The following is a 24,779-nucleotide window of genomic DNA, read 5'->3' on the forward strand; positions in this document are numbered from 1 at the left end:
ACCTGCATGCTGTTGCTTCAGTGGTGTCTGACTCTTTGCAACTCCATGGACTGTTACCCACCATCTCTGTCCATGGGATTCTCCAAGCAAAAGTACTGGAGTGGTTGTCCTGCCCTCCTCCAGGACATCTTCAAAACCCAGGGGTCGAACCCAAGTCTCTTACATCTACTTTGACCGGCGGGTTCTTTACCACTAGCCAACATGGGAAGCCTTATTACCTACTAAATATGTAGAGACTCTACCCTTTCCTGTCCTCCCACAGTGCATCCAAACCCTCATGCTCTGTTTGGATACAGTAAGTGATCCTCAAGTCCCCACTCCGCCTCCACACACAGGGACTGAACTCGCTTCCTTTCCCCAAGCAAGCTCAGCTCAGGTGCTTCTTTAGATCTTGGACTGCACTCTCCACTCTGCCTTAGTCACTGCTCAGCTGACAAGTCCTCTCTGGGATGCCCTCCCTGCCTCCCACCCACACCCTTGGCCCTGTGTCTTCTCTAGGCACCCCCATCTGCTCCCACAGCACCCTACAGCTCTGCCTTCATACTGTCTCCCCCATTTGACTGTGTGTGTGCTGAGTCATGTCCAACTCCTTGTGACCCCGTGGACTGTAGCCCACCAGACTTCTCTGTCCATGGGATCCTCCAGGAAATACTGGAGTGGCTTGACATTTCCTCCTCCACAGGATCGTCCTGACCCACAAATCGAACCCACCTGTCTTGCGTCCCCTGCATTGGCAGGTGGACTCTTTACCGCTGTGCCTGGGAAGCGGCCCCATCTGACTGTAAGGGCTACCTGTTGTCCCTGTAGCAACTAGTGCATAACAGGTGCTCAGGTAAAGATTTGTTGAATTGGTGTGTGAACTCTTCACTTGCAAATCAGTCCTTGTCCACCAGCGACTAACCCCCCTCCCCACCCACCCCCCACAGGCTTCATGGAGGAGCCTCAGCTCTTCAGGGGCATGAAAGAGCCTCCTGGTGCAGCCTTGTGGTCCCATTGTTCCCCTCCCTTCCCCTCACTCTTGCCCTCACTTTATGCTCTTGTAACTATAGTCACAGGTATGGTACAGTTGCCAGCTTCCATAGCTTTGTCAAGCTGAACCCACCCAAACCCGTCCAGGAAGTTGTTCTGACCCAGCGCCAGTACCACCACCACCACGAGTTAGGGTCTTTTCTGGGCATTCTCGAAATAACCTGTGCATCCTCCATCAGGACACTTCCTGGAAATGAATTCGAGGATTTAGTCAACATTTATTCAGTGTCTTCTATGTGCACCAAACACTGTGCCAGATGTGAGAATATAAAAATTTTGATAAGGTCCCTCCTCGAGCAGCTTTATCCAGCTGTATTTTCAAATGATCCATTGTTGAGCTTTTCCCATCCGGTAATGTGGGCTCTCCAGAACTGAGGCTGTACTTAACCACTTCTGTATCCTGAGTGCTGTCTACACAGAGTAGGTGTGCAATAGACCACCTAGAGGGCGAGGGGGGTCTGGACCTCCAAGGGCCGAGGGTTGGGGTCGCTGACCCGTAGTTCATTGCGCTGGAGCCCTCACACACAGGAACACCAGTTGTTTCTCTCCAAGCGGAAACTGCTCCATACAATCTGGCCATGGGCAGGCTTTGGCTCCTGAAAGCCCTGGATAGGCTCTAAGCCTGGGCCAGTGGAAGCCAGGGGGCCTGCTTCCCTGTCCCTTCTGCATTTTTGATCATTTTGCTGAGCACATTCAAGTCCTCAGAAGTTGTGGGTCCAAACCTCACATGGGCATTTCCATACAGCCTTTTTAACAAGATGTTCCTCGCCAGTTTTTTGTGACTTGTCAGAGTCTGGGGATTGGCAGATGGTGGTGGACGAAGGATCCCGTGACCTGAAAGACTAGATCACACTGTGTCCCCACGCTGCCCTCTGTCCCCTTTCCCTCCATCCAAGGATGGAGTACGAATATGATCCTAGCTCTGGCCAAGGGCTGCTGGCCAGCTTCTAAGTGAAACTTCCTCTTCAGCACTCATCTATTCATTCACCCACTCACTCACTCACTTAGCAAACACATAAGCCCTTCTTCATCACTCATGCTTCAGAGGCTGTTAAGTCAGCCCCAACACTGAGCCTCTAGGAGCTCAGAATTGCAGGCAGACCTTCCCGATCAAGAGGTTTTTCCCCCGGTGGCCTCACTTGTGTGGTAGGCACTCACAGGCACTCACAGTAACAGGAATGGTCATGTTTTGCTGAAGAAACCAACACACCCACACAGCCACATCTGTGGCACCAGCAGACCTGGAAGCTCAAGCATTTCCCAGAGGGCTCCCACATCCTGCTGCCCCCAAGAAATCCTCTGGAAACCACGTGTCATCGCTTTAATACTGTGTCATACTTTCTTTTAAAATACAGTCTCTTCTGAGGTAGACAGACCGAACTGCAGAGCGTCATCAAACAGGAGATAAATACATCCATGTACAACACGCATCAACATGAGGTAGAAATGGTTACAGCTGGAGGGGAGGACCCCAACCCCAACGTGGGTAAAGGAAGAAGAGAGCCAGCCTGCCCTCCCCCCATCCCTGCCCCTGGATTCTTTGGTATGCCCCCCCCACATTGCCAGAGCTGGACCTGCCCTTCTCCCACTCGCCCCAGTGCCATGAGGTAGTGCTAGTAGACTGGGGGCTGTCTCCCTGTGCAAAGCTCCCCAAGGCCAGTAGAGGAGGCGGTGGGGGCCGTGGGCCTCAGTCAGTGAGCTCCCCCCCCAACCCCAAGAGCTGTCTACCTCTTGAAGGGATGGCTGAGATCCCAAACCCCCTCCCCAGTGCCCTCCACCCACCCACCCCCCTTATACATACACACACCTGAGAGAACCTGCTCACTCGCTGCTCCCCCTATGGGCTTTTCACAGCCAAGACCCTGCACCCACTGCTTTTGAGGCACCGTAGCCCTTCAGCCAGCCAGCTCCAAGGAGCAGAAGGAAGGTCAGGGACCAAGGCGGGGAGGGAGAAGAGAAAACAGAGCCGCTTTCCTGTTAGCACTCCTAGGCCAGCACAGACCCTCAGCACCTTGGCACCTGAAACATCCCCTTGGACTTCCTTCCAGCTGGAAGTGGGAGGTGGGAGACACTGGAGGAGCTGTCAAGGTGGTGAGAAACAAGGGAGGCTAGGGTAGTGGGAGACAGAAGTGGGGTGGTGGCTTGTTCCCCCACCTCTGGACCAAAGGTCAGAGTTGTTAAATGGGCTCCTCAACAGAGTTGGGGGGGGCAAAATACCCCAAAGCCCCATCACAGGAAAGCTGGTGGGAAAAGAATACAGTTCTCACAAGGAAGGGTGCCTAAGCCTGGGCCTCTGGTGGAGAGTTTGGGTGGGACTGAGAATAAAAGTCCAATGTTTATTCAGGGGAACACAGCTGCCCATCTCCTTCACCCTCTCATAGCCCCTGGAGTTCTAGACCTAGGACCCTAAGAGAACAGGAGAGGTAAGAGTCCCCTAAGAACCTTCTTCTGCAATGGACACACACTCACTCACCCCTCCTCAGAGCCTCCCAGCAGACCATGGAGGCTGAGTCTGCAGTGAACTCTGTGCCCAATCAGACCTATGGCCAGACTACCTTCCCTCTGGAGGAAATCTTCTTAGCATAAGTTACAGGAGACCTCTGCCTAGACAGGGACCAGGTGGGATGACCTCTCTGGGGAATTTCCACCCGGCTCACCTTCCCATTTGGGCCCTCTCAGCCTACCTGCTAGGTCTGCGGCAGGCGGTGGGCAAGGGCATCCCAACTCTGGGTAACCAACCCCGCACACAAAACACCCCACTCAGCTGAGGGGTGGGGCCTACAGGAAGAGTAGCAGGAAGGGAGCAAGACCTGCCTCCTTCCAAATGCCACAACTCAGTCCTCATCACCTCTGTCTACAACCTTGGCCCTGAGGAGGAGGCCCCTGCAATACATTCTGCTTCTGTCCCAAGAAGCGCAGGGGTTGGAGTGTGGCCTCTCGGTCTTCCTCTCCCCTTCCCCTCAGGTCTCACTTTCTGAGTCTTCTGAGAATCTGCTTCCCTAGGGCTGAAGGGGTTGAAGGGCTGGGGGTGGGGGGAACACACACAGGAAAGCAGCCAAAATCTAACATTCTTTCTGAGGTCAGTTTCTTCCTGAGTCGTCAAAAGAAAAACAGCAAATTCTACACATCTTACAAAAATAAGAGGCCTAAAATATTAAACAAGCTACATTTCTGGAATTTTCCTCCTCAAAAACAACAAAACCCCCTTCTTTGGGTGTTTTTCTTTTTTGCTTGACTCCCACAGACCGAAGGTTTCAGCTGGATGAGGGATAAGGGGTGAAGGGAACCCCCTCCTCCTCAGCCCCTTAACCTCCGGATCTTCCGCAAAGGGACACTGCAGTCTTTGAATGTGAGAGACAGAAGGCAGGGAGAGGGACCAAGACACAGAGAGGCTAGAGAGCAAGGGATAGAAACGGAAGCACTGAAGGTGATGGAGAGACAGGGCGGGGAGCGAGAAGGGTGTATGGTTAGTGACAAAGCGACGGAGAAAGAAAACTACCAGAAGCAGAGAAAGGGAGACGAGGGGAAAGGAGAGGGAGCCATTCAGACAGCGAGGAGACAAAAGGATTGTGGCGAGAGAGCAGGAGTTCCTTAGGCCCCGGGGCCAGTCTTCCGCGGGGCAGAGATGGCGAGCTTCCCGTCCACAATAAATAGGAAAAAACCTGAGTACACAGCGCATATGGCATCTCTCTGCCTAGCACAAGCATTTTCCTTCCCACGGGAAAAAAAAAAAAAAAAAGACCACCGGCAGCCCCCTCCACTCCCCCACCCCACACCCCTCACTCCGGCACGCCCCAGCCCGGTGGGGTTAAAGAAGACCCTTCACAAACAGAGGGGCCGGGAGTGGGCGGCAGCTCCCTGGGCCTCCTGGTGCGCCATCAATGTCCGAAACCGTACATTTTGTCCCACTCCACGAACGAGTCCAGGTCCTTGGGTGAGGCCCTAGGGCCCACCTTGGCCAGCGCTGCCTCCATGTCCTTATAGGAGATGGGGCGCTGCAAACCCGGCAGGCCTGCCCCGGCCGCCGCCTGCTGGCACAGCTGCCCCAGCTCGCCCCCAGAGAAGCCCTGGGTGCCCTGCACCAAGGCGGCCAGCTCCCGCTCGCTCAGCGCGCAGCCCTGCTGGGCCAGCGCCCGCTGCAGGATCTGCCCGCGGGCCGGGCCGTCGGGCAGCGTCACATAGAAGCGGAGAGCGAAGCGCCGGCGGGTTGCCTCGTCCAGAGCCGCGGGCCGCGAAGTGGTGCCCACGACCAGCACGCCGTCGGCTCCCGCACCGCAGCCGCCGTCCAGACAGGCCAGGAGCGGCGCCTGCAGCGCGCCTGCGGCGGCCGTGCCGTCGTCCCGGACTGACAGCAGCGCGTCCAGCTCGCTGATGAGGAGTACCGCGGGCGGGCGGCAGCGCGCAGCCGCGAAGGCGGCCTGAAGGAGGCGCGCGCCTTCGGCAGCGCCCGGCGCGACCAGCGTACCTCCGCGCAGGCGCAGTAGTGTGGCGCCCAGTTGCGTCGCCAGGCAGCGGCCCAGCAGCGCTTTGCCAGCGCCCCGCGGTCCGAAGAGCAGCACGGTCCGCGGCGGACGCGGGCTGCCGGGGTAGGTGGGCGGCCTCAGCAATGGCCACACCAGCTCCTCCTCCAGCGCCGCCTTGAGCGCGCCCTGGCCCGCCACGTCCGCCCACTGCACCGGCGGTCCGCAGTCCACCATCTTGCTGGTCGCCAGCTCCAGAGCTCCCTGGTCCACACCTTTAGGAGGCTCTCCTGACGGCACCGCGAAGCCTCCGCGGGGAGCCGGCGCCGGGGCCCGCTCTGAAAACTTCTCAAAGGGCTCAAGCTGCGGGCCGTAGACGGGGGAGCCCAGGACTTTGAGAGGGACGCCACCAGCGTACTTGCCTGACGCCTCCTCCGCCGCTCCTGGCGGCTTCACCCGGAACCCATTGCCCCGACACTCGCCGTTGTCCGCGGCGGGGTAGGAGGTGCCGTCGGCCGCCGGGGCTTTGGCGGGCTCGAAGGCGTACTTGCGGTAGCGGCCTTCGGCTCCCTCGTCTGTAGCCTTGCGCTTCAGCGACACCCCGGCCTCCGCTACCCCCTGGAAACCGTAGGAGGCGGGTGATGGCCGGGGTGGGGCGGGCGTGGGCAGAGGCGTGGGCGCCGCCAGACCGGAGGTCAGGTAGGGGGCCGGGGGCGGAGCGGGCGGCGGCGGGAGGGCCCCGTAACCCGGCTGCGCGGCGTAGCCCCCTGCGGGGTAGTTGTACAGAGACCCAGAGGGGCCGTAGCCCGGCGGGGGCGGGGGCTGCAGGAGCGCGGCCGGGGGCGGCGGGGGCAGCGCGGCGCCTGTCTGCGTGCAGTAACCCGGCGCCAGGTACCCTGCTCCGTAGCCCGCCGCGTACTCCTGCGCCGCCGACGGGCCCCCGCACGCGTTGCCGGCGTAGAGGGGTTCAGGCAGGTTTCCGGCTAAAACCGGGGAACCGCCGAGACCCCCGGAGCCGCCCCCACCGCCCGACTTGGTTCCCGGGAGGCCCTCGTGGAGCGAGGCCAAGGGGTAAGGAGTCTCTGGTCCCGGCCAGGGTTCGGGGTCCCCCTTGGCGCCGTTGAGGAAGGCGGCTTCGCCGTAGCCGCCCAGGGTGGGGCGCTCGTAGGGCGAGTCCAGGACCCCCGAGTACTTCTCGGCGTAGCGCTTGAGGAGGTTGGAGGCAGTGAGGGCAGAGATGTCGTCGTGTGCCCAAGCATAGTGGCAGCGCTGGCGACCCCCAGGGGGCAACTCCAACTTGTGGGCCGGCGACGGGGTGGTGGAGGAGACGTCCAGGTGCTGCTCTGGCCACTGGTTGAGGGGCTGGGCGTGTTCCGGTGTCCAGTGCATCTTCGACAGAGCTGCAGGCAAGAGAAGCGGCTAGTGAGATCCTGAAGAGCCTCTAAGGACCCACCGACTGCCAGCCGCAGGCGGACCTTCTTAAACCATAGCTTGGGACAGGCTGGTTTTCCCGCATCCACCCACAGCTTTCCACCCTACCCGGGCCATCTTCAGGCACCAAAATCACCGTATTTGTCTTGTCCCACAATTAAAGTTGTCTGAAAATACTTTACTCAGAACCAAGATGCATCTGAAAATGATGGTTTTTTGGGTCCTAACCTCACCTAGTGGAGAAGGAAATGGCAACCCATTCCAGTGTACTTGCCTGGAGAATCCCAGGGATGGGGGAGCCGGTGGGCTGCCGTCTATGGGGTCGCACAGAGTCCGACACGACTGAAGCGACTTAGCAGCAGCAACCTCACCTAGGCAGTGACTATTGTTTTGTCCTGGTGCCTCCAGCCATGCACTCGAGGACACACGGTCCTCTCAGACCTACTGTAGTGCAGGATGGTGTCTGTGGCAGAGTCTCACTGTTCCTGGGAAACCCCAGAGGCTGACCCAGAAGCATCACTTCCTTTCCACGTGGTTTCTTGTATCTACCTGATGGAGTCAGAGCACCTGGGTTCCAGACCCAACTCTGCTCGTGATGGTTGCATACCCAGAGCAGGTGCTGCCACCTGCCTCGTTCCCAGAATGTTTCAGCACAATACAAAAAGGTTGTTTCGAATAAACATAAATGTCTTCTGGAGAAGATGGGACAAAGTTAGTGCCCATCGTAGAAATGGGATTTCCCTACTGGTACAGTGGCTAAGACTCGCAATGCAGGGGGTCCGAGTTCAGTCCCTGGTCAGGGAACTAAGTCTCACATATCCCACCTAAGAGATCGCATGCTTCAACAAAAGATCCCATTTGTGGCAATGAAGATCCTGTGTGTCACAACTAAGACCCAGCACAGCCAAATAAATAAAAGTGAATATTACAAAACAAAGTTGGTCACAAGTTTATCTGCACTTCCCAGGAACCAAATAATTCTGCAAAGTAAAACACACTATCATACTCAAAACAAGCAAAATATTCCTGGCATAGAGATCATAGAACTTTTTTTCATGGACCTCAGGAAATGGCCTCTTAGGTGGTCATGATATAAATACTGCAGAAGTATTTATTTCATACACTGTCCCTCAGCACCAGTCCAGGCATGGGCCAAACTGGTAAAAGGTATTCAAGGCCTGGGGAATGGCACTCTCCAGCTGTATGGCTCCAATTCGTTTGCTTGATCTGAGAATAACAGCTCAAAGACTAAATGGGCACATGACATTCCAGACAGTTTTTGCTAATGATTATTTCTCAGTCCTAAGATTTTGATAAGCTTACAGGTCAATATTCTTGCTTCAACAGAATTTTACTGAGCACATACTAAAAGCTGTGCTAGGCATGAGAGCAGATTGAAAAGTGAATATGATGTTTCAGCCAGAAGAGATGACATCCTTTATGAGGTGGAAAACCAGAGGTGTGTGTCCAGAGTTCTAGGGCTCGGGGGAACGTATTGTGCCTAGTCAAGATGGCCTCGCCAGGGAGGGGTGTCTTTACTGGGACTTAAAGGGTGAGAGGCCAAGTTGACCTGACAGGCTAGAGGATTCCAGCAATTCAAAGACTCGGAGCACAGTGCATTGAGGAAGCTAGGGCTAGAATAGCTCATATGTCCTCTTCCCCACCTCAAGATGCCTTACTGCCACCTTCTGAGAAACTGTGATAGTCAAAACAAATCTGTGTCTATGATGATACCTGTGCCCCTTGAGAAGTAGGACTTACGTGCAGGGCATAACCTATATAACCATACACTGCAAGCCTCGGGGGAGTACCAAGAACTGCTGGGTCACCAGAACCCTGGCAGTGGGTATATGTGGGGGCAGTGGTACAAGAAGAGTTTGAAAATTATCAGATTGCTTCTCAGGCAATTGCCCTTACTTGTAGTAGCTTGACTGCACCACCTCTTACGACTGACCTGACGTCAATCTTTGAAAATAAAACCGTTTACCCTCATCCCCACGCCCTAGGGAAGGCGTGAGCCATAGATAGTAGAGCTTTAAAAGAGGTCTTTTGTTTTGGCTGCACTGCACAGCATGTGGGATCTTAGTTGCCCAATCAGGGATCCAGCCCACATCCCTTGCATTGGAAGCGCCCAGTCTTAACCACTGGACCACCAGGGATGTCCCAAAAGGGGAATTCTTAAGAGTTGTTTCACCTCCATCTGAGAGGTGCTCCTGGCCACCAGTGGCAAGAGAGCGAGCAGAGACAGCAGAACTGAGGGGGAGGTGTTAGGAAGGCATGTGCGCAGCTCCTGCTGAGGGGCCTCCAAAGAATGGAGGCTTTACCTGATGTCAAAGGAGATAATTTCCTGGGACATCAGAAATTTCAAGTGGTTCCTGTTGCAGAGTCATATGTGGTGACATCAGAATTGTACAGATTGTGCTACGACATGGGCCCAAAACCTGTTTTATGTTGTTGTTGTTTTGTTCATTATTATGTATGCTTTGGCTCCTTAACATAGAGAAAAGAGAGAGCACTCTCCCTGAACTTGTTAACTGGGCATGCTGGAAGGAAAGGTGGTCCCTCCCAGGACAGACACAGACACAGCAAAGAAGATTCTGGGTCTGGGCTTGTTCACATGCATTTCCTTCACCACCTGCCAGATCTGCTGCTCCTCCTCACTGGCATCATGGGGTATCTTCCCAGCCCCTCTCACCAGCTCCTGCCCTGGCTGGCAGTGGTCTTCACTCAGGTCTGCACTCTCCAGACCGTGGTCTACACTGAATCTCTCCCACCTCAGCCCTTGTGGACTCCAGAAACCCACTACCTCTGGCCCTCTAAACCTGTCCTGCCAGTTCCACACCGGTCTATCTCATCTGCTCTGCACTCAGCCCGTTCTGAGGTTTCCCAGCCCCTGCAGCTCATCCTACCCACTTGATCTCTACCCTCAATCTGCTCAGACACAGGCCTGCTCCCAGGCAGTTCCCTTCCATTGTAGCTGGGGGCACGTCTCCATCACCTCGGGCCTTCTGTTTTCACATTTATCTATATCTGCATCCATTTTAGAGACTAGGAGGCCTGAGAGGTCTCTCAAGCTCAGCTCAACCTCTCCAGCCTAGGCTGGGACCTTGCTCCATTAATTGACTGTCCTTCCCCACTACCATGCCCTGGCTCTGCCCCCACAGCAAGCTTAATTTTTTCCCAGCTTCAAAAAAACTTCCTTGACCCTAAGCCCTCCACTGACTACCAGCCCATCTCTCTTGTCCTCCTCCTCCATTCTTCCCCGAAGCATCACCATCTACCTGCATGATACTATCTGCAGTGAGAGCAGCCAGAGCATGCTATCTCCCTGTCCCAGCCCTCAGGCCAATTACAGCCCTCTCCTCACAGAGGGGGCCTTTCTGTTGTCTGCTTCCCACGGGAGCAGGAGGGATCTTCCCTGAAGAGGCACCCCACCTCCTCCCCAGGTTCATAGGGCATACTCCAGTCCCTGTATCAGCTGAGCTAGACATTAAGACACGCCCCAGGGACTTGAGGGAAAATGTGGGTTTCAAATCAGAGAACTGGATTTGAAATGAGGCTCTGACCCTTACAGTGTTAGGCTGGGCCGACTGCCGGATGTCACTGAAGCTCAATTTCTCCATCTGTTAAAAAACAGCATAACATTTGCCCTGCACAGTGACTATGAGGATTTAAAAAGATAAATATGGATTTCTCTGATGGGCCAGTGATTAAAGAATCTGCCTAGCAATGCAGGGGACAAGGGTTCGATCCCTGGTCAGGGAACTAAGATCCCACATCCCTTGGGGCAACTAAGCCCACACAGTGCAACTACTGAGCCCAACCACCACAGCTGGAGAGCCCAGATCTGACGTGGCCAAATAAATACAGAATCCTGAGTCAGGTACAAAGTAGTATGATAAATATTACAGTTAGAAACCTGAGCAGTGGCCCAACCTTGCTGAGTGAATCTGAACAAGTCACTTCCCCTTGAGGTTGGGGGAATGTGGAGAATGCTCTGCGAGGGAGGTTCCTTCTAGCTCTAATATACAGACTGGTCCTTATGCTGCTTCCCCACTGGGGGAGAGCCAGCCCCCACTCTGCTTTATGCACTATCTGGCATAGCCCTCACAAGAGCCTCATGAGAAATACTATTGTCTCAATCCCCATTTGGCAGGTGAAGCGACTGAGGTACAGAGAGATTGATACATCCTAAGGTCACCCGGCTTGTACCAAGGGGAGCAGCATTCAGACCCCAGCAGTGTAAGTACAGACTCCAGGCCCATACTTCTTGGTTGCACTGGCTCCCTGGTCCAGTCCTTGGTACTCACAGCCAAAGAAGAGCCTGAGGCCGTGACACGGCCCAGCCTCCAAGGCCCATTACCTTGGCCCTATGGAAACATTTCTGTGTTTGCCCGGAAATGTGGCTACACCTCAAAGAGCTGCATGTTTACACTTCAAACCTGCAATCTTCTCCTGGAGGAGCCCCAGTCACCAGTGCCCCCACAGGCAGGAGAATGTGCATCCTCTCACTGCAAAGCAGCCCAAGGAGAGCTGTCCCTTCCCAGCACACTCGTCATCTGATGAGCATCCACACCCCTAGGCTGTGCAGACAGTTCCTTATTTGAGTCTTCTGCCTTCACTGGGGGTGGCTGGGGCTCTGTGGAGAAAATGTCACTTCAACTTTTTGTCTGTGGACCCCTGAAGGCTGAAACTCTGCGCGACTCCACACAGAGTCCAGTCCTAACTCATCAGTTCAGTTCAGTCACTCAGTCGTGTCTAACTTTGCAACCCCATGAATCGCAGCACGCCAGGCCTCCCTGTCCATCACAAACTCCCAGAGTTCACTCAAACTCATGTCCATCAAGTCAGTGATGCCATCCAGCCATCTCATCGTTTGTCGTCCCCTTCTGCCCCCAGTCCCTCCCAGCATCAGAGTCTTTTCCAAGGAGTCAACTCGTTGCATGAGGTGGCCAAAGTACTGTAGTTTCAGCTTCAGCATCATTGCCTCCAAAGAAATTCCAGGGCTGATCTCCTTCAGAATGGACTGGTTGGATCTCCTTGCAGTCCAAGGGACTCTCAAGAGTCTTCTCCAACACCACAGTTCAAAAGCATCAATTCTTTAGCGCTCAGCCTTCTTCACAGTCTAACTCTCACATCCATACATGACCACAGGAAAAACCATAGCCTTGACTAGACAGACCTTTGTTGGCAAAGTAATGTCTCTGCTTTTCAATATGCTATCTAGGCTGGTCATAACTTATCTTCCAAGGAGTAAGCGTCTTTTAATTTCATGGCTGCAGTCACCATCTGCAGTGATTTTGGGGCCCAAAAAAATAAAGTCTGACACTGTTTCCACTCTTTACCCATCTATCTCCCATGAAGTGATGGGACCGAATGCCATGATCTTTGTTTTCTGAATGTTGAGCTTTAAGCCAACTTTTTCACTCTCCTCTTTCACTTTCATCAAGAGGCTTTTTAGTTCCTCTTCACTTTCTGCCATAAGGGTGGTGTCATCTGCATATCTGAGGTTATTGATATTTCTCCTGGCAATCTTGATTCCAGCTTGTGCTCCTTCCAGCTCAGCGTTTCTCATGTACTCTGCATATAAGTTAAATAAGCAGGGTGACAATATACAGCCTTGACGTACTCCTTTTCCTATTTGGAACCAGTCTGTTGTTCCATGTCCGGTTCTAACTGTTGCTTCCTGACCTGCATACAGGTTTCTCAAAAGGCAGGTCAGGTGGTCTGGTATTCCCATCTCTTTCAGAATTTTCCACAGTTTATTGTGATCCACACAGTCAAAGGCTTTGGCATATCAATAAAGCAGAAATAGATGTTTTTCTGGAACTCTCTTGCTTTTTCAATGATCCAGTGGATGTTGGCAATTTGAACTCTGGTTCCTCTGCCTTTTCTAAAACCAGCTTGAACATCTGGAAGTTCACGGTTCACGTATTGCTGAAGCCTGGCTTGGAGAATTTTGAGCATTACTTTACTAGTGTGTGAGATGAGTGCAATTGTGCGGTAGTTTGAGCCTTCTTTGGCATTGCCTTTCTTTGGGATTGGAATGAAAACTGACCTTTTCCAGTCCTGTGGCCACTGCTGAGTTTTCCAGATTTGCTGGCATATTGAGTGCAGCACTTTCACAGCATCATCTTTCAGGATTTGAAATAGCTCAACTAGAATTCCATCACCTCCACTAGCTTTGCTCATAGTGATGCTTTCTAAGGCCCACTTCACATTCTAGAATGTCTGGCTCTAGGTGAGTGATCACACCATCGTGATTATCTGCGTCATGAAGATCTTTTTTGTACAGTTCTTCTGTGTATTCTTGCCACCTCTTCTTAATATCTTCTGCTTCTGTTAGGTCCATACCGTTTCTGTCCTTTATCGAGCCCATCTTTGCATGAAATGTTTCCTTGGTATCTCTAATTTTCTTGAAGAGATCTCTAGTCTTTCCCATTCTGTTATTTTCCTCTACTTCTTTCCATTGATCACTGAGGAAGGCTTTCTTATCTCTTCTTGCTATTCTTTGGAACTCTGCATTCAGATGCTTATATCTTTCCTTTTCTCCTTTGCTTTTCGCTTCTCTTCTTTTCACAGCTATTTGTAAGGCCTCCCCAGACATAGGTGACCAATAAATAGTAACAGAAAGGATTGCTGGATGAAAGAGGAGGAAAGAATTCTATAAACCCTCCCCTCATTTGCAAGAAGTCTTCCAGGATCAAAGAGGGAGTGTCTGGGCCTTTACAAATGGCCAAGGCACTCAGTGCACTGATCTCAGCCCTCATGGGCCTCTCCCATCCCTTTGGACCAGGCCAAGGACACTGCATCAGGCCTGACACAGGTTGTGGTAGTGTGATTTACAATAAGAAATACATATTTAGGGTTTCCCTGGTGGCTCAGTGGTAAAGAATCCACCTGCCAATCAGGGATTGACACGGGTTCAGTCCCTGATCCGGGGGGTCCCACATGCCGCAGAGCACCGAGGCCTGCTTGTCGCAACTATTGGGCCTGTGCTCTGGAACCCTCGAGCCACAACTACTGAGCTTGCGTGCTGCAGCAACTGAAACCTGCAAGCTCTAGGGCCTGTGCTCTGCAACAAGAGAAGCCTCCACAGTGAGAGGCCTGTGCATTGCAGCTGGAAGGCGGCCCCTGCTCACTGGACTAGAGAACAGCCCATGCAACAGTAAAGACCCAGCAGAGCCAAAAATAAATACTTTTTGAAAAGAAATATATATTTAGTCTTCATCCACTCCTCCTGGCTCACAGCTCTCCAAACCCTTGGAATTTCCTAAGCATAAGCGTGACAGGAGCATCCTTCATAATAATATTTGGTCTCTTGTCCTCAGTTCCTGAAATAGCTTCAGAGCAATAAAAATGAAATGAGTGTCTTGTTATTTATAAAAGCCCCCTTCAACCACACTTGAGTTTATATTAATGAGGGTTTTTGGAAAGCTCCTAGGAAACCTAAGGATGAAGGCTGATGGCAAGAGGAACTAGCCATGATTAGAGGGTTGGACCCTTCAGCCCCCAATACAGACACACTACCCCCCACCTCCTGGGAAAAGGAGAGGGGCTGGAGGTTGAGCTCAATCACCAGTGGCCAATGGTTTAGTCACTAGATGGGGTTGGGAGAACTTCTGGGGAGGAGTGGTTGGGTGGCCGCTGGGAGAGGGCATAGAGGCTCTGGGCATCTTCCCACATGCCTGCCCTGTACATCTCTTCCATCTGGCTGCTTCTGACTTAAGCTGATAATCTAGTAAGTAAACTGGTTTCATGAGATCTGTGAGCCATTCTAGCAAATTCATCAATCCGAGAAGAGGGTCATAGGAACCTCTGATTTATGCCCATCAGTCAGAAGCACAGGTAACAGTCTGGATGTGTGACTGGCGCCTGAAGGGGGCAGTTTTGTGGGGCCCCCCTTACCCCTTGGGATCTGCCGCTACCACAAGGCCAGTTGTGTCAGGACTGAGTTAAATGTGTGGGACACCCTGCTGCTGTCCCAGAACGGGCTGGTGTGTGGAAAACCCTCACATCTGGTGTCAGAAGGGGAGCACCAAGGTAGAGGTGTGTAAGAGAAAGGGGCACCTGCAGGAGGAGTGTGTTTCTCCCTCACACAGGCCTCAAACGCTCCTCCGCCCCCACTGTGGCCTCAAGAGGCAGCAGATACCCTGAGCGGCCCCTGTGTGACCACTGGCAAGACACCTAACCTCGCCAAGCCTCACTTTTCTTCAGCTGTCAAGTGAGACCGTATAGATGGTAGACAGCAAACTTTCTCTCGCCAGGAACTTTTATACAGGCTGAGATGGAAGGGATGCCAATACACCCCTCCAGCTCCCTCAGAAGACCTGTAACACCTCTTCTCTTCGGTTCAGAGTTCCCTCAGCCACGGGGCTGGGGGCAGGGCCGGAAGGAGGGGCAGCTGTGCTGGGGCTCCAGGCGTGTGAGGACAAGGGCCTGTGTGGATGTCGCCTTCCTGGGCCAGCTCCTCGGGCTCCATTACCTCAGCCTGGGACAAAGGGGCTGGAGTGGAGAATCCTATTGTTGGGCCTCGTATGGAAATCTCATTAATCTACTCGCCACGGCTCCCACAGGCCTTTTGTCCTGGCTTTTTGTCTCCTGCTCACAACTGGTGCCCTGGGTGGTGGTGGGTGGGGGGGTGGGGGGGTGCAATGGTTCTCTAGCTGCCGGCAGAGCTTGAAAGGGACTGTTTCCCCATCCACTGGGCCCTGACCCACCTTGTGCCAACCCCGTTACTGCAAGAGGAGAGGACAGGGAGGACACGCAGGGGACTCTGGAGGACAGGACGGGTTGCCTGCCTTGGCTCTTGTGCCCACCTCAGGAAGCTGTTCCCCAAGTCTGGTCAGAGTGCAGCCTCAGCACAGCTGGGCCCCCAGCACCCTGCCTTGGACACAAGGTAGGGCTCAAGAAGTGCTTAGGGGATGAACCAAAGGAGGCCTGAAAGGCAGCTACAGAACTCTGCGGCCCAGGGGCTGGAGCCCGTTTTCTGCAGGTTCACTGTCTTGCTCGCATCCAGCCAGAAAACACCTCCACATATTAATACCCTCAGAGTGCTGGCCACTGAGCAGCAGCTGTCAGAGGGGCAAAATGGATCCGACTGTGACCCTTCCTTGTGATTCTATCATCTAACAGGGAAGATAAGGTGAGCATGATCATGTCCATAGAAAGGAAGAGAAAAGAAAAGGAAGAAGGAAAGAAAGATGGATGAAGAGAAAGGAAAAGGAAGAAGGAAAGAAGGGAAGGAAGAGAAAGAAAGAAGGGAGGGATTTCCCAGTAGTTAAGACTCCGCTTTCAATGCAGCGGGTGTGCGTTCCATCCCTTTTGGGGAACTAAGATCCCACATGCCCCAGGGTCAAAAAACCAAAACATAAAACAGAAACAATACTGTAACAAATTCAGTAAAGACTTTAAAAGCAGTTCACATACCAAAAAAAAAAAAAAAAAAACCTTAAAAAGAAAGAGAGGGAAAAGTCTAAAGAGCAAGAAAGAAAAGAATCAATTCTGGAAGCAGTGGAGCCTATTTTTGGCGGTGGCGGGGGATCAGCAGCACCTAAAATGGGTCTCTGCAGGCAGAGAGCACTGGGGTGTGTCCTCGGCCGCTGGGCTGAGCAGGGAGTGCCAGCACGTCCCTGTCATCGCTTGCCGCAAACACCCCACCCACTGTGCTGTCGCTCAGTCGTGTCCGACTCTTTGTAACCGCATGGACTGTAGCCCCCCAGGGTCCTCTGTCCATGGGATTTTCCAGGCCAAGAACACTGGAGTGGGTAGCCATGACCTCCTCCAGGGGATCTTCCCAACCCAGGCATCAAACCCAGGTCTCCCACACTGTAGGCCGAGCCACCAGGGAAGCCCAACACCCCACCCAAGAAAATATAAAACTGAGTCCCAGGGTTTGGTCCCACTTGCCCAAGCTCAGAAAGAGGGCCTCCTCCTTCTGGCCATTGGTTTCTACCCCCACAGGCTGTGGGAAGGCAAGGATATCAGTTGAGGAGCAGATCCCAGGGGAGCGGGAGTCCAGTCAGCAGATTTGAACACTCTCTTCCCAGTTCCTAAATTTGCTTCTTGGCTGGAGAATGGTGGAGAACTTGAAGCTGGGAAAGGGAGACAGGATGGCCTAGGGAGATGAGGAAGGGGATGCATGCCAGGAGGTCGCAATGGTTGGAGCCAAAAGAAACCTGGAAAACAGCCCTGCTTGCTCATTCTGGCCTACATTGCCTTGCTTACCCAAGGCCACCCACTGGAAAGCCTCCCTCTGCCAACTATCACTTTTCCATCTTTCAGGGCCTACGGCAGTCCCTTCCTCTTTCATGCATCCTCCTTGGCCACTCCAGTCCTAACTGACCCCTTGCCTTTTGGGGGAGCCAGAGAAAGTCCCTCCTGGCAACAAGAACAGAGATTGTTCTTCCTCTTGCTCCTGGATCCCATCCCTTTTCAAAGCTTGGACTGGGTTCCCTCCAGTCTCCCCTCTTCTGCGTGATCAATCTCCCCCTCTACCGCTCACCCTCTTCAGCCCACAAACAGGCCGCTCCTTCTCCCATCTCGGGGTCAAGGGAGCTCAAAAGAATCTCTTGATCCTCTTCCAACTACATCCTATTGCTCTCTGCTTGCTTTGTACCAAAATAAAAAACAATTTAAAAGATACCTATACTACAATTTCTGATTCCTCCCTTCCCATTCTTACTTGAACCCCTTCCAACCAGTTTTCATACCCAGCACTCCAGCTTCCTGCGTGCGTGTTGTTAAATCTGACAGTCTGAGGGCCAGTCCTCAGCTCAGCGGCACTGGACTTAGCTGATCACCCTTCCTTTCTGAAGCTTCTTCACTGGGTGCCCCACCCCCTCTCCTCCTTTATTTCTTTCATGCCCTCCTTTCACCCCCTCCCTTTTGAGCCTTGCTGAGCCCAGGGTTGTCTTGGATCCTTCTCTCCACATTAATTTCTTGGAGACCCCATCCAGGCTCATGGCCTTGACCACTGGCTCCAGCCTAGTTTTCCCTCACACACACCCTACTGGCATAGTCAAACTTCTCTCTGACCCTCCCACTTAAATGGGCACAACTGATATGTCCCAATCAAACTTCTGAGTTTCTCACTCCCTCACCCCAAGTCTTCCCCATCTCAGGAAATGGCAGCCTCATCGTTTCTAAGTGCTCAGGTCAGAAACTGTGGGGCTGTCTCTAACCCCTCTCTTTCACACCTCAGACCAGCAGATCAGACTGGCCCTGGCTTCCAAATCTCTCCAAACCACAACTACCTCTCACCCAGAGGATGGCAGCAGCCTGCCATCTCCCCTCCCACGCCCACCCTTGTCCCCCACTCTCCAGTCTCAACACGCAGCCACAGGACCTTTGAAAACATGTCTGAGCATGTCATTCTTCCACCTGGAAACTTCCAGAGTCTCCTACGTCACAGAGAGTAAAAGTCAGAGTCCTTCCAGTGGCCAACCTCATCCTTCCCATCCTCTTCCCTTCACCTCCAGTCCTCCCCTCCTGCCACTGTCCCTGGGGCCTCCCCTCCAAACACAGTGGCTTCCTCACTGCTCCCTCCACACTGGCTTTGCTCCCACTCAGAGGCCCTGGCCTTGCTGCGCTTGGTGCTCTCGATACTATTTCCCCAGATCTCCACACGACTCACCCTCCCTCACTCCAGGGCTCTGCTTAGCTGTCATCACAGCAGACCCAGACCCCCCAACTTGATGTTCTCTGTAGTACTCATCATAATCTGACCTACTTGTTGCTTTATCGTCTTTTACCCACTGGAAAGTTGCATGAAAGCAGGTACGTGGCTTTGTTCACTTCATTTCCCAAGAACCTAGGTCAGTGCCAAGCACACAGTAAGTTCTTAATAGACTCTGTATAGTGGATGAACGGATGCCTGGATGGATAAATGCCTAGATAAATGAATGAATGGATGCCTGGATAAATAGATGGATGGATGGGTAGATGGATGGATGGATGGATAAATGAATGGATGGATGGATAAATGACCAAAGAGGCTTAAAAGTACCTCTGTGTCCAAATAAAGAAAAAAAATCCAGGTGACTAAATTTGAGCTCACACCAGCTATTCAGAGTGGCAAGAGGCAAAGCCAGGGAACTTATTCAGGAGCAGACAGGGGAATTTGTGTCTGTGAAAACCAGAGAAAATACCCAGCCCTGATCTGACTGGAGCTGAAGGGCACTCAGCCCAGCCCCCAGGGACCCCACCTGGCTTTTCCTCCCCCGCAAAAAAATCCTCCTTCTCTCTTTCCCCAGCCACGCCTCTGAGAGGGGACAAAAGGGGCAATGGAATTCCCATCAAAGGCCACCGGACACATGGTAAAGAGATCAGGGCCCTTGGGATCCTGCTTCCTTGAGGTAGTAAGGCCTCCCCGCCAGTCTGGCTCCTCTCTGGGATGGGGCTGGCTGGGGTTGGGGGGGGTGTGCTCTGGCCCTGGACTCCTCATATGTCAAATGCCAAACAGCAGGAGGCCAGCCAAGTGGCCCCCATCTGGGTTGTGTGTGTGCACATGCGCTGGGGGGAGGGGAGAGTGCAGAAATCCCTGCCTGTGTCCGCGGTCAGGGCCACAGACAAGCTATGACCATCTGTTGTGATCTTGAGAGGCCAGGCCAGGGGCCCAGCACCCTTGAGGGTAAACCTTCCCTCTCTACCAGCCTTTTAGTGTTTGCAAAGAATTTTTAATAACTGCCATTCAGTTTTATCCTCACAGCTTCCCTGCTAGATAGGCGCATTCTCCCCATTTTACAGAAGACAAAATGAAGGCTCAGAGAAGGGGGAGTGATTCTCCAAGGTCACAACAACTAGTAAGCAGGGAAGCTGGGACTCTCAGTCCATGCTGCCAGCCCCTTCCTCTCCCAGCCTTGGCCAAGGTGTCTGGGCACCAAACACATGGCTAGGCTCTGAGGCACAACCCCCAGCCTGCTCCCCACTCCCTCTTCCAGGAAGCCTTCTAGGACTGACACCCCCAAGGAAGTTCTAAGATGCCTCAAAGTCTAGAGCTCTAGAAGCCACTCCTTTCTATTTCTGGGCTGTTGGTCTGTCCCTGGGTACTGGGCCCTCTCATTGGCCAGGACCTCCTAAGGGTCATTCAGCTACCCACAGGAGCACATGATCCGCCCTGGGGTTGAGATCTCTGACAGACTGGGGAGAAGGCACTGCACACTGGGAAGAACCCTGCCTAAGGTCCACACAGGCAGGAAGGGCTCTGCACCCAGGAGCCTGGCTTCCATCTCTGAACACAGCCTCTAATCCTGTGCAGTCCACATCACAGCCGTTAGCCATGGGGAACTATTTAAATGTAAATTCATTAAAATATATTAATTAAATGAAATCATTTATTCTTGCTATTATTTAAAAATCAAAATATATTATTAAAATGAAATGCAATTAAAAATTCAGTTCTTCAATAGTGCTCACCACACCCCAAGCACTCACTAGTCACATGGGGTGGTGGTACCCACGAGCGTCCAGAAAGCTCCTCGGGACAGCACTGCTTTCATCCCAGCCAGGATCGGTTCTGCAGCTGGGGTGCTTCCCGCGATAGCTGGAGCCTCCGCGGGCTTCTCTTGAACTTGAATGGAGTCTCATTTCTTAGGGTCTCCAGGTAAGACATCCCTAGGACTTGGGACTCTGTTGCTCAGGACTCCAGCCTCCCCAGGAGCCAGGGAGGAAGGGCAGACAACTGACCAGACCAAGCACTCCTTGCCAGCCCAGCCTGTCCCGCCTGCCACCGGGAGAGGAGGGGCTGGCTGAGGAGGAGGAGAGGACGGAAGGACAGGGCAGTCTGTCATCTGGCCCTTCGGGCTGTGCCTCCTTCCCTCCCCCATCAGCGGCTCGACACCCATCCCCCTCCCCCACCATCCTCATCCTCATCAAATGCCATGGACAGATGGGGGCCGGCAGGGGAAAACCTGACCACAGGGAAAGCACTCTCCAGTGGCAACAGAGTCGGGGGGTCACAGCTGTGTCCCCCAAGGCCTGGTCAGTCCTTCAGGCCCGGCTTGTGTCAGCAGTGAGGGGAAGGGGGGATACTTAGGAATCCTAGGGGGAGATTTAGGAATCTGTAGATGCTAATTATTTGAGCACACACAACCCGTTAAAAACGCAGTCCATCTTGTGGTCACTCATCCATCCACCCACTCAGTGCACACTGAGTAAGTCCCACCACGTCAAGATGTAATAAGAGGATGTAAAGACAGACAGGTGGGCTCCCTAACCAGCTTGACCAGGTAGGCATGTGGCTTGTTCTGGACTTAATCCTTGTTGCAGGTTAGATGAAGATCCTTTGTCTCTGCCCAGTGGTCTGAGCAGGATGGACACCCCTCAAACCCCTCCCCTCAAACAGGCGCACAGCAAGCATGTGTGAGTGCACACACACACACACACACACATACACACATTCCCAGCTGCTGCCATGAACCTCCCTCCCATGGTCTCTCTGGCCAATCACGGCACTGAAGGGTAAGTCCCACTGTCCAGCGACCCCCAGGGAGTGTATTAGCACATTTGAACCGCTCAACCTGCAATGACAAAGCCTGGGGCCTTGGGAGGAGACACAGCAGGAGGGGATGGGGCCTGTGGGGAGCTGTCCTCCGTCCTCTCCCAGGGGAAAGCTCAGGACTAAATTAAGCATTCTGGGGCACAGAGGAATTTGGGGGCCCCAGCTCCAGCAGTGAATAAGCGATCCATAAAATCCCAATTTACACACTCACTGATCAAACAGCCCATCTACTCCCCTAGAAGGTTGGGCATGGCTCCCAGGCTTGCCTCACTCCTGCAGAAGGTCCTGGGGTGCAGGACCAGAGACACGGGGGCAGCCAGTGCTTTATCTGAGTAGCAGACTGAGTCCTACTCCCAGCTCCAATGAAGGGCATCTGTCCCCAGGGCTTGGGGACCACCCTGTACTCCCTGGGATCTGGCTGCCTTTGGGGGAGCTCCTCAGGTCTGCCCTCCATGAATGACAGCTCTTTTTCTCTCCTGAGCAGCCCCGGGGCCACTGGGGCTGATTTCAGCCTCATCACAGAGCTGCTGATCACTTTTCCAGCTCTACTCTGCTGCCCGCCCCTTTCTTTGCGACAGCGCCTCCATCATGTTTTCTCTTACCCTCCTGACGGCTGGAGCTGCCGGGAGATGCTCAGAGCCCTTTCCTTCCAGCCACATAATCTCACCCCTTCCCCGGGCTGGGAGATATCCAGAAACATGGGGCAGGGGACACTGGTTTCCTGTCCCCAGTTCATCTCCCTGGACACCAGGTAGGGAGAACTGGCCCAGTTATCACCCTTGCCCCTTCCTCTAAAGAAAACCCAGAGTGTCTCTACCTGCCTCAATTTTGTTTGCTTCACTTAGGCTGCCTGAAACTTCAGCAACAGAAAATCGTTCTGGTTAATAGGCATCCTCTTTTAAACCACCTACAGCTCTGGGAGGTTCCAGGGTATCAGTTGCTCGCCCCTCAGTGAAGGTCAGCAAAGCCGATGGGCTTCTTCCCAGGTCTGTGTGAGGCACCGTATTGAGCAAATAGAGTTTTCATGGAGGCCAAAGAAAGCGAATCTTTGGGGCTGTTAACTGCTTTAAGGACAGCACAGTCCACCCCACCACATGCCCTTCTCACTACTTGAGATGCTCTGGAGCAGGTTAAGGTGGACTTCAACTCCTGGGCCCTGGGGCAGGACAGAAAGGGAAGGAGGGCCCACCCTATGTATGTGTTTTCCAGGGCTGAAGGGTCAGGCTGTTCTCTTCCAGAGGTCATTGCATCCTGGGCCATGGTCTTGGTCTTCTTGATGTCATTGAGTACCCCCAACAGACTGCTAGGAAGGGATTATGGTGCAAGCCCCCTGGACAGCAGAACACACTCCTTCCCTTCCTTCTCCTTTTCTCACCGTCACTGGCTGCTTCCAGGGACCCTCAAATGCATCCTGGTCTCACTAGTGACTTGAGTTATTCAGGTATCTGGACTGACCTGGGACTAGGGGAGGTCTCTGAGCCCAGGAGTCCATCTGTAAGTCACAGTCTCACCTCCTTCAGGGCTCAGATGATGGGGGGAGTGGGTCAGCCTCTGAGATGGGGGGTAGGGGTCTAAACCTCTGTTTCCTCCACTGTGAAACAGAGGACCCAGCATGTCCCAGCATGACCCAGGCCGGTGTGAAGGCAATGGAAGAAGAGTTGTGCTTCCAAGACCACCTGGAAGAGGGCCAGGGATGGGGGCGACACAGCAGGCGCTCCTCGGACTTGGATCCCAAGGGGGCTGGCCAAGTACTTCCACCTGGAAAAGGCGGGGTTGGGGAGGACCTCTGGCAGCAAAAGGAGTGGAACAAGCGACCCCTTGGAGAGAAGTGCAGCCTCCCAGCTGGGCCCCTCCCCGGGGGCGCGGCTACAGCCCTGCGGTGTGAGGCCCCTTGGCTCCCCACTCTCGGTGTGACTGTGGGGGCGGGGGACTGAGTCCCAGACCAGAGCTTCCCTGGATGTCCTAGCCTCACCCCTGGCCCTGCTGCCCTGTGTCCTGGGGCACCTCTCACCTGCTCCTCCTCTGCCAATAAAGAGGGGAGCCCAAAGGCCCTGCTGTCTCTTCTGCCCTTTGTGCTACTTAGAAACTGCCTAGATAAGCCACATGCCCCTTCAGGTCCCTCTTGAGAGCCCTCCGTGCCAGACCCAACTTCATCCTGAGCCATACTTCTCTTGTCCCTAGGCAGGCCTCTTGACCAGTTTTCAGTCATAGGCCCCTTGTGCAGCCTAGTAAACCCATGGCCTATTCTCGAAATTACTTGTCAATGCATAAGATAAAAATACACAGAGAAAAAAAGGTTTAACTACGTACGGTGACATATGTTAGCTAGACTTACTGTGGTGACCATTTCTTCATATACACACACATCAAATCATTATGCTGTATACTTGAAACTAATACAGTGATCTATGTCGATTACACCTCAATTTTTAAAAAATGATACATGGGACTACTTTGTCTACTATACCGTAATAAAGCTGTAGGGGGTAGAAATTTTAAAAACATGGAACTACAAAGGGAACTAATAACATTAGAATACAGCTCCATTTATGAACTTCTCAAGGATCGTGGACCACGGGTCTCAGCCCAGCAGACAAAGGGCCCCCTGTCAAACCCCACCTCCTCCCCACAGCCTGGTTTAGGATCCAAAGTTGACTTGAGTCAGTTTGGGTGGCACGTGATCTCCAAAAAGCTTAAGTTTAAAGTCTGGGTGACCCCACCTTTGGGGGCCCCATATATAGCCTCCCCACTCCTGCATAGGGGTCGGTGAGAGCAGATGCCCCCACCGCCTGGCCAGCAGTGGTAAGGGGGCAGGCCCAGGCAGCCCACCCTGGATTCCCCAGTGGCTGCCTCTGCCTGCTCCTTCTCCCTTCCCAGCCCTGGGGGAGCCAAGCTGAGTAACTCCAGCTATGCAGCCTGGCCGGTCTACCTGGGTGTGAGTGGGCAGGGCTGTCCTCAAGGGGGTGGCCCCGACACCTGCAGGGCCACAGGAACAGAGAGAGAAAGAAGAGTTGGGGTGGGGGGAATGGTGCTAGGCAAAGACCAGACAACCACGGCAACTCCTGTCTGTGCGTTTGAGATCCCAAGACAAGAGCCAAGCACTGCTGGAAGCACACTAGCTGCTGTAATCCTCACAACAATTCCCAGAGGAGGAAACTGAGGCACAGTTAATTTGTCTAGGTCACCAAGCTAGGACTTGGTGCCACTCTCCAGGGCAGTCTATCTGCAGAGGCTGCTCTGCCTCTCACTTGAGCAGCCGATGTTATTCTCATCTAACAGCTATGGAAACAGTATGTTGATTCCCACCACCCTCATCAGCCTCCCCTGCCCCTCTTTAGCCCCTCTTCCCTTGATCGCCC

At 53.5% G+C, this 24,779-nt stretch overlaps 1 protein-coding gene across 2 annotated transcripts in view; it reads right to left on the minus strand.

Moving 5' to 3' along the window:
* Nucleotides 1–2,797: 2,797 nt before the first annotated feature.
* The window catches only part of FIGNL2 (fidgetin like 2), a 30,140-nt gene continuing 8,158 nt past the window's right edge, over nucleotides 2,798–24,779 (minus strand). For both annotated transcript variants that reach the window (XM_070370824.1, XM_070370823.1), the window contains one exon: nucleotides 2,798–6,889. In XM_070370824.1, the coding sequence (XP_070226925.1) occupies nucleotides 4,908–6,878 (1,971 nt within the window). In that variant the 5' untranslated portion in view covers nucleotides 6,879–6,889 and the 3' untranslated portion in view covers nucleotides 2,798–4,907. The remainder of the gene's footprint in view (nucleotides 6,890–24,779) is intronic.

The sequence above is a fragment of the Bos mutus genome, chromosome 5, assembly GCF_027580195.1.
Source record: "Bos mutus isolate GX-2022 chromosome 5, NWIPB_WYAK_1.1, whole genome shotgun sequence".
Taxonomy (NCBI): domain Eukaryota; kingdom Metazoa; phylum Chordata; class Mammalia; order Artiodactyla; family Bovidae; genus Bos; species Bos mutus.